General features: G+C 35.4%; 1 protein-coding gene across 6 annotated transcripts in view; it reads left to right on the forward strand.

Moving 5' to 3' along the window:
• The window catches only part of ZNF385D (zinc finger protein 385D), a 413,504-nt gene that overhangs the window by 86,071 nt on the left and 312,521 nt on the right, over positions 1–14,912 (forward strand). For all 6 annotated transcript variants that reach the window (XM_066194563.1, XM_066194570.1, XM_066194578.1 and 3 more), the window contains one exon: positions 1,442–1,720. In XM_066194563.1, coding sequence (XP_066050660.1) covers positions 1,442–1,720 — 279 coding nt within the window. The remainder of the gene's footprint in view (positions 1–1,441; positions 1,721–14,912) is intronic.

Consider the following 14,912-nt stretch of genomic DNA (forward strand, 5'->3'; position numbering starts at 1 on the left):
TACTGGCAGATATAGTTGAGTGAGGTTTAAATCTACAGTGAGTGCAGAGATCCTCTCAGACTTGAGTCTGTACTTTCTTAAATGAAATGGGTTTAGTTAGCGTAAAAGAACACAATGCTAATTAGATAACAGGCAAATCTGAAAACTGAGATTGAAACTGATTTGAGTATTGATAGACCTTAGATATGCTTCTTTAGATAACTTTGTCTGTGATTTGATTTGAAGACAATAATTGTCTTTAAATCCTTGGGAGATCTGACAAATAAGTTAAGCTGATGAAATTTAAGTCATTTGAAGGTATCTGAAGAATGATTTGCAGCATTTTGTTGTAATCAGACCCAAGTCTGGAGGCTTGTTTAGACTTGTTTTTGACACTGAAACTTTTCTGTTTCTGGCATTAATGATCCATTTTCTTGTGTAGCTGCAATAATCTTTTTTTGTCTCTAGGTTGATTGATTTGTCAATTAGAGACCAAATAGTATCACCGTATTTAAGGCTGCAGTAATTTTGTCACTCAAAGTGACATTAGATTCTTTGTCTAGACCTTCATTTATTCACTAAGTCTGGGTGAGCAAGCACTTAAAAGATTTATATGGTATATAAAGGTCTCATCAAAATGCTAAGTTGGTATAACATTTTGCATTCCTTGAATAGTAAATTAGGTTTGCAATGCTTAGAGCATTTCTTCACCTGTGTCATTTCTGTTTACTTTTAATCACAAAAGCTCATGGTTACATTGGTTTCACTTGAAGTTCTGCAGATGGGATTACCTTCTCATTTCTGCACTTGTTGCTGTCTGGTATTCGCTGAATCTAAGCTAACTATCCTTCACTTATAATCCTGGGTGGTTAAGATAAGAAACTAATAACATGTTTACTTCTCTTTGAACTACTCTAAATGAGAAAGTTATAAAGTTGGGCTTGAAAGCAATCATAGGAAGTGGGGAGAGCATGACTGGTGTTGCTAAATATTTAATAAACTCAAGGGTGACGTCTGTGCATTTAAGCTTATTGAGCTAATACATAAGGGGGGGAGGTTCTTCTGTTAATTATACCTTCTCCCCCTTTTTTTTCCATTGTCTGTGGGGCTGTTTTGTCTCACTTTTTTTTTTTTTTTTTTTTTTTTTTTTTTTTTTTTTTTTTTTTTTTTTTTTTTTCCTCAGCTCCTGCCGTATTTTTATCCTTGCTTAGATAAGTTATCACAGGAGATGCCACATCCACATCTGATGGGCTCAGCTTTGGGCCTGTGAAGTTAGTCAAGTTACACAGAAGAATTGAAAAACTTGAACAGAAAGCAAAATACATGAGTGGAAATATAATGTTAAAATATAAAATGCAAGCAATTTTTTTTCTAACTTTTAGTGGTTTGCAGATGTTTCTATCTTGTCTATATTATTTTGTGTTCTCATCAGTTTTTTCTCATGTGTTTTTTTTCTTCTCAGAAAATATGAAGAAGCCCTGGAGCCCTGATTTACCAGTTGATAACCAGTCATACAATTCAGATTTCACATCTCTCCCAGACCGGGAAGGTGAGAAAGAATTAGCACCTGATGGCACTGAAGAAAAGAAGGAGAGAGAAAAGAAACACACCAATTTCACTTTGTGTAATGTCTGTAACATTCAGCTAAACTCAGCTGCTCAGGCACAAATCCACTACAACGGCAAATCCCATCAGAAGAGGTTGAAACAGCTCAGCAATGGAAATCTCAAAAGTGATAGTGGTAAGCATTCTAATATATAGATCTTTACCATGTTTTGATCTGAGAATTTCAGCCATGTGCACTATGTTGATATATATGAATATAAACTTTGTTTTATTCAGGCAACAAATACTTTGAAGTTAAAGCAAAGGCTTTTGGTGACTTCAGGGTGCTGGAGGTCATCCCTAGCATGAGCATCTGGCAAATAGCTAAACATATACCATCTGTGTTATTACAAGAGTTTTCATTTTATATTTTGTTTACATAATGATGTTGATTCAGATTCTTTCTCATTTCATTTGCATTTTTATGGTTTTCAGCATAACCAGTGACATTCCATATTTCACAGTCTACTGGAAAGGTTATGCTTGTTAGGGGTGTGCTTGCTTTTTAATGAATGTGAGGTGGTTGTGAAATAAATTGAAACAAGTACATTGCACAGAAATACGTTCCCAAACTCCTTTCACTTTAGCTTGCTTATTCTGAGTTCAACCCACAGCTAGCCTAAGTTTGTTTAAAGATCATGGCTGAAGTGAAACAGAGATGGAACAAAATTTACTTTGACTCTAATCAATTGACATTGACAGCTTTGGGCAAAGCATTTTGTAGTAGGTGACATACTCTTCAATCATCAGAGTGAATTGTGATCCTCAAAGAAAAACTTATTTCTGACTTTTTGTATTGAGGCAGCTTAGATAATAGAGGCAAATGATGGTCCCTGACAAGAAAAAAACAAATAATCATGTTGCAATTTTCTCAATTTAATAGCAGGTACTACTCAACTTTGCTGTATGTACTCTGTGTAGAGTTGTACTGCATTGTTCTATCTGCTTCTGTGTACCATGTCAGAGATATTGTCTTAATATGTTGTACTTAGGACTTTCAAACTTTCTCCTTATCACATGTTGTTTTCTGTTTTGTGCCTTGAGTTGCTTCTTGCCCCATCTGCGGAAGGATATGCAAAACAAAAATCCTTACATACAACTTCATATTAATTTTTAATACTCTCTGCTTTGCTCCCACTCTAAGAGTGGAGAACAACATTGATATTTTGCCTAAGTATGTTGGATATGAGTGCTTTTCTGTGTATGAGGTGTTGCTCATTTCTGTAAGACACAACAATAAAACGAATAACAGCCCCATAATATTCAACACTGCAATTAACTTTAAGTGACAAGTGGGACTGCAGCATTTGACAATGCTCAGAGTTGAGGCTGAGAAAAAAATGCTACTACCATTAGTAGGAGCTGTGGAAATACAAAAAGAAAGATTGATTTCCTATTTGATTAAAGGTGCAATGTGGTTATCCACAAATGCATTCTCTATAAAACCAAATAAACACAGTCTAATTTATTGCTATCTTTGGTTATGGAGGAACTGTTATTGCTATTATTAGCACAAAAATTTTGCTAATGATAGAAAGACTTTTTTCTGCAGTTAATTTTTCCACTTTAATCCATGATAATGAAAGAATTAGTAATTAAGCAGTGCTGAAATTAGTATTAAAGAGCTTCAATCATGATTTAACATTTATATTCTGGAGAGGCTAAAACTAGCAGTATAGCAGCGTATTTTTTATTTCCTTTCTAAAAGTATCCTATGTTATGTGTAGCTGCATCCCTTTGTAGTCAGAAAATAGCTGATTGACTATCTATCTCTCTGTTTCAAAGTGCAATTATTTTGGGGGGTTTATGTGACAATTAAGGATTTTCAAATCTGGCAGATCTTTGAATAATGCTAAAACTAGCGCTCCACTGAGAAAATAACATAGGGCAGAGTATAAGGAAGGGATTTTTCACGTCACCAAGTTCAGTTCTGTTCAACTGGGTGTTATAAATTAGAGAGATCACTATAAAATATTTCTTGATAGAACTGAATTAGAATTGAATATTTGAGTAACTATCCTCCCTGCACTTTGAATAGAAATGCTGTTTGAGATGCCTTTTCTAAGATGAGTAGAAATCAGAATATAGGAGTCCTTTTACTGTAATATGTTTTGTCATAACTTGTATATCTGAAATGGGCAATGTTTTTCTGACAAATGATTGTTTTGTTGATGAGACTCCAGCAAGCTCAAGTGATGTATGACCATGGCTCAACAAATTATGACTTGACCATTGCAGTTTATCATGTACCTGCAAATGGTGCTTTTTGAAGGTCATTGATGTAACTGTTACACATGCACATTGTTTTCTCAGTGTATGTCAGAAAGATATTTATTTAAGAGAATGATATTTCTTGTGTGGAAGTCTGATTATCACAAAAGACAGGTGTTATGCTTCATGTCCACATTAATGACATAATAATTCTAGAGACTAAATTCTGCTGTAAATTTAAAGTATGCTAATGTTTTGCTTCATGCATTATCCTCTAAGGTTTTGTCATTATAGTTACTCACTATGTGTCAACATAGAAGTGAAGTATCTGTACTATGCACAAGGAAACTTAATTTCTAAATACAGTGTTTCGCGAACTGTACCCTGTTGTAATGACTTTGCAATGCTTGATGCTCACTTGGATCTAACATACATGGAAATGTTGGGAAAAAATATTGGAGTTGTGATTTCTCATTTTGTTTCATCTCCAAATTATTCTCAGGAAGCAGGATAGGTTTGTGTGTTCTGTATCATGAGGGGATAATAGAAAGGGAGGATTGATTAATATGAAACAAAAGCCCATGTCTTGTTCCAAAATAATTTGCAATGGACTGCTGAACAGAGGTGGGGTTCAGCAGTATTAGCATTTGACTGTGTAATTAGAGTTGTCACGCTACAGTCATCAATTTCCAGCTGTGTGAAGAAGCTTTTGTCTGTTGGACGTGAAAAACAGAGCATTTACTATACTTGAATATCTCTGCCTAATTTCATAAGGTAAGGTGCTTATGCACAAAGCCTGTTGCCATCCGCAAATCTATAATCAGTAAATAACGTGTATTTGTGAGGTTAAAAGCAGTGTTTCTTTGCTGCTCTGTTGGTATCTGGACTGTATTTGAATAAGCAGATATACTCTGAAAAGTTTTGTTACTTGCTTATGTGTCTGTTTGGCAGCTTTCCTGTACAGCACCCATGTGGTTCCTTCCAGGGGCAGAGCAACTTCAGAACAGCACACTGTGGAGCCACAAAAGGGATGTGAACCCAGTGTTTCTTGTGTCATTACTTGGTACAGTGGTTTGTGATGACTTTACAGGGCATTGTGAGACATCAGCACTTCTGTAGCTGAATTCTATGTGCTTGCGAGCAACACAATTTTCTGTGTACCTTCCTCCTAATAATTGTCTTTTATGTCTCTTAAAAAGACTTCTCACAGTTTCCTCATTACACCCTGGAGAATATTCTTCTTACGGTTTATTTTTTTGCCTTTCGGTCTCACGCGTGGAGTGGAAAGGTGGTAAGAAAGTCAGTGGAGATTTTGAGTATGTTTTGGGATTAAAAGAGGGCAAGATGCAGTTCTTGTCTGGTCTGCTGACATTGTACCACTTCTCATAAAAGCTGCCTGGACACTGTGGGAAGAGGTGACCTCTTATGGGAAATTGTTTATTCTAACCAGCAGGAGCAAAAATCACATTCCTACTGACAGAATAGAAAAATAACTGTGGATGCAAAGGTATAAGAGCACCAGTGAGAAAACTGATGTTTCTAAAATTTCATGTAAACCAGAATTTCTTCTGTGCACTCTTTTGTATAAATTGCTGAATCATCGTGAGTGAATGAGGCACAGTTAGGACAAAACCTAAAACTGCTTTCCTCTGCAGTACTTCCTACAATACATTAGAGAACAAGTGGGAAAATAATGAAGGAGGTGAGCAATGTCACAAAATTAATAGAATTTCTTACACTTTGAAAACTGATTTTTGAACCGTTATTCTTTTGAAACATAAGAGGAAGTGAGGCATTTGGTGGTAGTTTATTTATCTAGCTCTCTAAATTCATAACTCAGACCAAAGACTATCCACTTTAGTACATTTTATTTACTGTCTTTTAAAATAAAACTGTCTACAACTGTTTTTTCACTAAAGTTTCATTAAAGTAACATTTTATTGTACTGATGACAAGGACATTGAGCACATGGAAAAAAGGCAGCAAAAAGTATCAGAATTGAGTGTAATTTTTTCGCCCTTGCTAATTTCAAGAAGCAAATCCCTTAATTCAGCACTTAATGTTACTTTAGAATGAATAATGATTTGATTGTTATAGTTATGAGTGTTATGAAATATGCACTAAAAAGGAATGTTTATTTGTCATGTTTTTATTCTTTTTTCAACCTCATTCAGTAGTTAAATGTAGTTTCCTACAAAAACTCTTGAGATGGCAGCTTCCTTAAATCTACACAATAAATTTTTTGCATACTGGTCAGAGAAAATGTTTAATCTTTTACAGCATTTCTTTTGCATCTAAATCCTTACTTTTTACTAATCTGCAGGTAGGAAATCCAGGTGATTTATCCAAATTGCTTGCTGAGTTTCTGTGCATGCACTTTTGTGTTGCTGTTTATTTTCTGCCTCCATGCTGCCGTTGCATTTTACATCTCTGTTGTTATGTTCTGTGATCGTGAAAACTGATGGGTTTGGGGTAGACACATTCTTACTTTTACGTGGTAAACCACCAAGTTAGGGCTTTCAGGGAAGTGGTGTCATTTTCTGTTTTTATTGTGTTAGCTCTCCTTTCAGAGGAATAGGTTTGGATGGGACATTGGAGAAAAGTGGAAGTCTTCAGGCAAAGTATATTTTCCTTCAGAACAGGTGACTTTCCATTAATTTTCTGGCAAGTAAGAGTTGTCAAATCAGCTTGAGATGTTCCTGGAAATCACATGTCTAGCAAACTTTTTTTTTTTTAATGTCCTATTCTGATGCAGAGCTTCATGGCCGGTTAAAAGTAAATCCAATATGTATTTTCCTCTGGTTTTAAGCTTCTAATTTGTGGATCATAGATGCCAGCATCTTGTAAAGCATCACAGCAGGTTCCTTCTGGGTGTTTGTAGTATCTCCCAAATGTCAAAGCTGGAGATTTCTGAATGAACAGGACTGGCTAAGGGCAGTGTGTTGTCACTTCCATTGCTTCCAAATGTAAATCTTCCTCCTTATTTCAAAACACTTGTCTGTTTTCATCATATTCCTATTTCAGTTGGTGAATGATTACCAGTTTCTGCTTTCAAGAGCACTTTTTGCAAGCAAGGCATGCTTTTAAACCCCCACTTGTATTTGCAGAATCTTTTCTATTTTATTCAGAAAGGTAATATCACCTATATGGTGATATTACCTATACCTATGTGTCATAGTTCACCACAAAGTTTTATGTTTTTTGTTGAAGTGTAGTTCTGGTCTCAGCTAGTAAATTCCTTTCTTTTCAACTGTGGTAAGTGACAAATGAATAAAATGTGCTCTAGCAGCTTATTGTCAATCAAACTGTTTAAGCTGCGTGGAGAATCTCAACCATAAGGAATATCTGCCCAAGGTCTAAATGAGCTTCTAACTGCAAATTCAAAAAGTTACAAGGAATTCAGTTTTCTTCTTGAATACAAGACTGCAGTCTTTTTTAATACTCCCAGCTGTATAGAGTGCTCTCCTTTTAACCATCTTGAAGCTTGATGCTTAGAAAATTGCTTTCATCCAAAGGACATGGATGTTTGTCCAAGAGAAATTCAACAATGGCAGCTAAAACAAGTTTAGAAGTGGGTCCTTCTTTGCTGCCTTTTAGCACACCTGGAGAGGGTGTTTGAGAGCTATGTGAAGACATGGAGGATGGAGTACTTAGAGGTGTCCTCAACAGCACACAAAGGTTGCTGTTACGTGCAAATTAGAGGGTGAAAATCTTCATCCACCATGTGCCTGCTTGCTACTTTTATTATTCCATACTCACAGATCTTATTCTGCATATTCCAAATATTGTTCTGTCACAGTTTGCTTGTTGTTGTTGCTCCTAGATGTGCCATGCTTTCTTCCATACTGAAAAATAACTGCCCTTTATGTCCTCAAATTTGTGTTTAAAATACACTTGAAAAAAAATGTGACATCTTTATCTTTGAACTTCTACTTTGCATCAACAAAGCCTCTTTCTAATTACCTTTTTTTTTTTTTTTTGAGTCTAGGACCTGCCTATTTATCTGAACTAGTTTTTCTCTCCACTTAATACTGTTCTAGGCAAGTAATATCTTCATGTTTTAACTGTAGCAGGAATATTGATAATCAGCTGGATAAAGTTCAATTACTCTGAGAGCAGTGTATGTCCATCTGTGTTGTTTCTGAACTGTGTGAGGTGTTGGTCTGCCATTCTTTGCTTCTCCCTGAGTGTGGCACTATTCTCATTTCTGAGAATGCTGGCATTTGATCTTGTACGTACAGATAACAAACTGTTGAAACCTGTTTGCAGGCTCTCTATTTAGTTCTGCTTATATCACTAGGTCCAATATAGATTATGATGACCATGGCTTCCATCCAGACCTTCTCAGTAACTTGTCGTCTTTTAATATGATGGGGTTTTTTTTTTCCCTGCACTGGCATCTGGTAGGCAACAGATCTTTTATGCGTCATGACAACGTACTAAGTTTATCAACATTTCCCGGTATTAATTTCCTAAGTGCTAGCTTTTCCCATATTCAGTTGTTTCCTTACTTCAAATATAGGTCCGTACTCTTCAATGAAGCTATAAAATGGTAATTTTGTTTGCCTCGTGTAGCATCATTTTTTAAATTTTTTAGGATATCACAGAATTCATGCAGGATTTTTGAGGTATATCTGAGTAGAAGGAAAAAATTAGCAGCTATCAAATGTGAGATAAATTTCACTGCTGCTTACTTGTACATATTCATGGCTTTTTTTTTTTCCCCTCTGATGCAAAATTCTCTGAATCCTGATAGTCATGTCATTGAAATCTTTAGTTAACATCTTATCCTCTGACATATTTCTCAGTAGGGGAAATCTATCTCAAAATTAGAAATTTAAGACCAGTGCCAGTGAAATTAACTTCAAAACCTGTTGATTTCGAGAAAAGGAGGCAAGTTCCTTGCTCTATTCAGGAAATTAATTAATGATAGCTCTGGTGGCTCAGTACAATTCATCAAGGAAGCACTAATTCTAATCTGCAGTTTTTCTACTGTGGGAGCCAGTTAATCTGTATGATGTCTTCCCTTCGTTTCTCACATTAATGCTTATAGGTTAGCCTGGCTGGAGTCCCCATGCAGACAGCATTATAGGTATATAGACATAATCAAGATTTCCCCCCAGTTTTTCCGTAAATATGAAATTAGAGAGCTGGAAAGATACACTAATTGTAAGCAAAGCAGCTCCCTTAATGTTTGGCAATACTTTTTTTGTATTACTATTTACTAATACTTTCTTCTGTAATAAAAATTTATATTTTTAAAATATTCCTCTAGAAACATTGTCAGGATATTATGTTTTTAAATGCAAGCCCTCCCTGGTAGGGATGATATATAATTCATTTTACAGAATATAACAACTTTTGATTATAAAAGCAATTTTGAGTGTTTCTTTTTTATAGGCTTTAGCAGCATAATGACTATTAGATTAGAACCAAAACCCCGACAGTCTCTCTCTGTGCTGAATTCTAAAATGTTGTAGAAGAAAAAAGAAAGTTAATGAAGAATAATTTTCTGATCATACATTTTGTGATCTTTAAGCAAACTCATTCCTTGTGAAGTACAGTGAAAGGAAAACTGGAAATGTAAAAATTACTTGCTTTGGTATTGTGATTCCAGTTGGTTTGTAATTTTGTTAAAGATTATTCAGAAATGGAGTTTTCTTCTGTTGAACCTGTCCCGTTTGGGTACACTTAACAGCTCATCTGTCCCTTTTTAGTCAGGAGGACACCATCCCTGCCTTTGATCAGTTCTCATTCCACCCCAAATGAAGTAGTAATATAGTTTAAAAATGAGTAAAAATTTCCTCCTTTGACTTTCATTCCTGTTCTCAAACTCAACAGAGGTTTGAACATTGACACGTTGAATTGTGAATGGATGCTTTTTCCACTTGGCAAACAAAATTGAATTTTGTTTTTTTCTTGATCCATGGTCTTAGCTATTCTGATACGTCCTAGTTTTTTTTGTAGGATATTATTTTTAAATTATTATTATGGTGTGCTTTAAAAAAAAAAGTGAAAATTTATTTATTTTATTTTTTAATTTGGTCATCAAACTGAGGAAAACAAGTGATTACATAATTCTGACTCTGCTTAGCTCCATTTTCCCCATGTTTGATACAGCAGCTTTGTGAAAAAAAGACTTCGGGTGTCCTTGTGGGCAAAAAGTTGAACAGGATTCATGAACTACACACTGGGATAGTCTTGTGCCTAGTTTTGGGCCTCCAGTGCAAGAGAGACATCACGGTAAGGGAGTGGGTGTGCAAGAGCATCCCCACGATGGTCAGGTTACCTGAGCATGTGACTCACAAAGAGAGGACCTTGACAAGGCTGGTTTTATTTACTGTGAAGAAGGGCTCCTGGGGGATCCTTTTGCAGGCTTCAATTTCCTCAAGGGGTTTTTAGGTACAAGATGTATGTACATGAAAGGGCAAGAGGGGAGCATCACAAATTGCAGCAAGGAAAGTTCTGGTTAGATATATGGCTACAAACATTCAGTGTAGAAGTGGATAAGCATGGGAATAAGTTGACCAGGGAGGATATGGAAATTATTCTCTGGCTATTTTAAGAACTCAGCCTGATCTAACCTTGAAATTATTTCTGCTTTGGGTAAGAGGTTAAGTAAATTCCAGAGGTATCTTTCTGCCTGAAGTTTTCTAAGGTTCTGTAGAAAATACTGGGAAAACATCAGTTTTAAAGGTTCAGAGGCCTACTTGCTTGATTTACATCAGGCAGGACCAAGATACATATAGCTAAAGGCTTAGATTTTTCTTCAGAGGTGTGTGTTTAAAAAGGAAAAAAATAACAAAGAAAATTTATTCAGAATGTCAGGGTGCTGATGGTATTTGGCAGGCACAAAACAAATGCAATAAATTCTGTATTCTTTGAAGGGCTCTGAGATGTAAAATGAGCTATTGAAGCCTTTTTTACTACCTCTATTTTTTCATCAAATTGCCTGTAGCATATACTCAGAACTGCTGTTGATCCATGTTAGAGCCTGTCTAGTTAGATATTATAAAAAAAAATAAATTCTTGTCCTCTAAAAGAGGAAATCTAGGCACAAAGCTACTAGCATACGTGGATCTTGTTCTTAGACCTTTATTTCTGTCATTAGTGGTGACAGAGGGAAGAACAGATGCTGCAGGATGCAGTAAAGAACATCAGATACCATCTTGTTTAATGGTGTTTTAAGATAGTTGTGATCTTCATAGCAGGCCAATATTAATAACGTTTCAAACTTTCTTAAAATAAAGTAGTTTTTAACCTAAACCGTTGAAGATTTCAATGGTAGACTCTGTAATGTGTACACTGGAGTGATCGAACAGCTCCTTAGAAAACAGCTCCTTACCCAGTAATTGATATTGGGTTTATTGTTTTTTTTTGGTTTTGATGTTTTATTTTCTGACCAATCACATTTCATCATGAAAATAAATTATTCTTAATTGAAAAGTAAGTTTTGAATGTTAAGGAAAACATGATTTTCTTTTTACACATCAGTAGAAGAATATTCCTAATGTTTTAAAATCTTGAAATATTTAAGAAAAAAGCACTGCCATAGTAATTCACTGTATTGTATTGATTTTATCACTGACTCTTTTGATGCCAGTGACCCTTGTCAAAACCAGATGAAATATACTTGAGAAAGCCAAAGAAAAGATCCTGGAACTGTCAGGGTTTAAGAAATATATATTATTCAGAATTGCAGTGTTGTCATTTAAAGACTTTTTACTGTGAAATAACAGTACTTTACTTTCAAGAGCAGTTGCAAGCCTCTCCGGTCTTAGGAGCACTCCAAATTAAAAGGTTGTGGAAACAAATAATGTTACAGCTAAAGAAAGAGGAAGTAAATTATCTCAGAGCTGGCATAAAAGTTTCAGTACTATTCAAGAAAGAAACATTTTAGTTTTACCAACGCTTTAATTTCTTTGAAAGCCAGAAGAGTTTAATTCAACAGATTGACTCTTTATTTTATCTCTATGAGGCTGCATGTAAGTTATAAATTTCTTTTTCTCTTGGTACAGGCTAAATTTTGTAGTGTAGGTTAGTTTAATCTGTTATATACCTGAAACATTTGTTGTAAGGAAAGAATCTTTTCTTTTTTTTTTTTTTTTTCCTTTGATATTGCATACAGCCCATCCTACAAAACCACATTAGTGAGAGTACTAGAGGGTCTGGCTAATTTTGAATAAGTGCACTTCTGAGTACAGCGATTGTATGTTCATACACACATGTATACACCCACAAAGCCCACTTTATTCTTAGTCTGCATAGGAATTTGTTAGCTCTTGGCTAGCTTGGCAGAAAATTCCAGTGCTGTGCTTTATAGGGAGCACATTTGTGCACAATCTGCTGATTAGCCCAGAGTCCTGTATGGTAGTCAGCAGTTAGTTGTTAATCTTTGAATAATGTGGTCACTGGTGGGTTTTGGTTGTTTTGTGGGGTTTTTTTATTATTGATTGTTTTTATTTTTTTCTCAAGTGTTGCAGTAATTTATTATTTAAAGGAATTCTCCAAGGAGTATGTGTTTATTTTGTCGAATCAGAAATCATATTCATGATGATTTCAAGTGAACCTCAGCAGGAATAGATTTTTTCAAATGATCCAGAAAGATGAGTTATGTTTCTTCTAACTTTTTTTTTATTATTTTTGTTCACACGCAAATTTTATAGTCCAGAAAACCTGCTCTTTCATGGTGTGATGAAAGTTTTTCCTTTCTTAAATGTTTGTTCTTCTATTCAGTAAAGTCAAGAAAGCTCCTCACACATTAGTATTTGTATTATGATACAGCTGATATAAATCAACACTTAGTAAGAATATGCATTTACTTCTGACAGATCTCTAGAATTATGTTAGTTGTTGATAGGGTTAATGAAACATCATATGTATATGCAAGACTATATTTTTTTTTCCTTCTGGAATATGGAGTGGTACAGTTACTATGCTATTAAGTGCTATTAAGATATTCATGCTAGATTGTAGTAAAGATTTCTATTCCTTTCTGTAGTCACTCTTTTTAAATTTCTTTGGAGAATGATCTTCATAATATTGCTTTCTTATTTTGCTAACTAACTGTGGATATTTTATCATCACAGAAAGCTTGAGTATTCAACCTTATCTGACCCCCAAGGTTACCAAGAAAGAGACTTGTCACCCTGACTTACTGTTTGTGGATATCCAAAGGATTTCTGGTTAATGTGTTCTGACAGAACTCTCCATGCTCCACAGTTCACCTGCTATAGATGTTATGTTCAAATGTGCTGGCTGAAGCAGCATGTGCAAACAGAAAATGGCAGAGCTGGTGAGTTAATAGAACAGTTTCTTCAGAAAGACAAGGAGAGGATGAAAATAAATGATACCTGCTTCATCCTTTATATTCCTTTGATAATAAAGCATTTTGCAACATTCTCAAAATCAATGCAGACAGAAATATATAAATAATGAAAGCACAGCAGGATTTTGAAATGTGCTCGGTTTGTTTTTGTGCAAAAATGAGCCCAAGTCTCCTTTTCTCTTGATATTCTGTAAGATTGAAAAAACACCCACTGTGACCCAAAGAAGCCCTATGGGAAAGGCAGAATATTACCCATACTGAGGACACTAATCCGGCCAACAGCAGCTTCCTACTGGACCATTTTGCTGTAACAATGTGTGAGGTTAGGCTCATTCTGTTTAATCTCACAGAAAACTTTAGATGGCCTTGGCTCCTGTGGAGAAGTTCTCTTTGGTAGTAAAATGTCCTTCACAACACCCCATGAACAGTGGCATGAACCCCTGAACAAACTTACAATTATGCAGGATGAGATGGAATCAATGCTGTGACATGAGGAGACTGGCTAATGAGGGGATAGTAGGATTTGGGCGGGGTTGGTCGGTGCTTTTTCCTGATTTGATGAGAAAATTAGTAATGAAAATTAATTTTTATAGGATAGGATTAACTAGCAGAGGTAAAAAAAAAATACAGGAAATCATTGCAATAAGTAAATGAACGACTGTGAGGATGACTACGGAATAGGGAGGGAACTGTTTGTCTTGCATGTTGAAGTAATTGAAAACCTGACAAGACATAGAATATATTTTGTTTCCTGACCATCTTGAAGCCATTAAGGAAATTAGCATAAATTTCCATATAATTCATATGTCACACTAATTTGGGTGCCTGTTGCATACATTTCCTCCTCAGATGGTGGGCTCCTTCTGCCAGACGCCGGCAGGTTGGTGTAAATTACCCAGCAGAAGTTGGAATGTTCTTTCATTGCAAGCTGACAAAGCGAAAGACATATGCGCCAACCCAATACTCTCCCCAGATCTGCCACTCTCTCATTTCTTCCTCCTTCAAGGAACCCTGGGAAAAGAATTCATAGTCCTTATCTGAGGAAAGCTCCAGTGAAATGCTTATCTGAGGACTGCTTGATTTTGAGCAGGTTAAAGACTTCAAAGTTCAAATGTGGCATTGCTCAACTTTCTGGATTCAATTATATTTTCATTTTCTGCTTTGTTTTTTTAAATCCAGACTTTAAAAATAATGCTTTCATGCAACACAAGTTAAAAAAAAAATCTTAGTAACTGGAACTATGTTTTAAGAAAAGGTACTTCTGCATTGTATTTTTTTACCCATATAAATCGTAGCAAGAGAACACAATGCAAAACCAACCTTCCCACCTGACTCAGCACAAGAAAGATTTATCCCTATTTATTTAATATATTTATTTTTTTTAACACTTAAGTACTGAGCAGTGAATCACACATTTCCTCTGAGGAATCCAAGTCTCCTTGCACAGAAAGCCTTGGGTGAGCCTTGGAATTTTTCTCATAGAAACATAAAGCATACTTCACTCTTTGCACTTTACTAGAAGCAAAAATCTTCTACAGTATAAAAAGATCCATAGCATATTTGTTTTGTTGCAGTATCATCGGTTGTTCTTCTATCACTAGTTTAATTAGATCATGATGTGTATGGAATTTTTTAATACCATATGGTAATATTATATTTGCTATGTTGGCAGTCCTTGAGGTGGGGATTCTGTTACCCTTATCACTATGTAAGGCAGAAGGAATATGAAGACCCTAGAATAATACTATGAATAGCACAAAATCCCAGTAGCATCAAAAATTAAAATTAA

Source organism: Chamaea fasciata, unplaced genomic scaffold (genome assembly GCF_029207755.1).
Source record: "Chamaea fasciata isolate MVZ Bird 193981 ecotype frontalis unplaced genomic scaffold, bChaFas1.0.hap1 SCAF_1, whole genome shotgun sequence".
Classification (NCBI taxonomy): domain Eukaryota; kingdom Metazoa; phylum Chordata; class Aves; order Passeriformes; family Sylviidae; genus Chamaea; species Chamaea fasciata.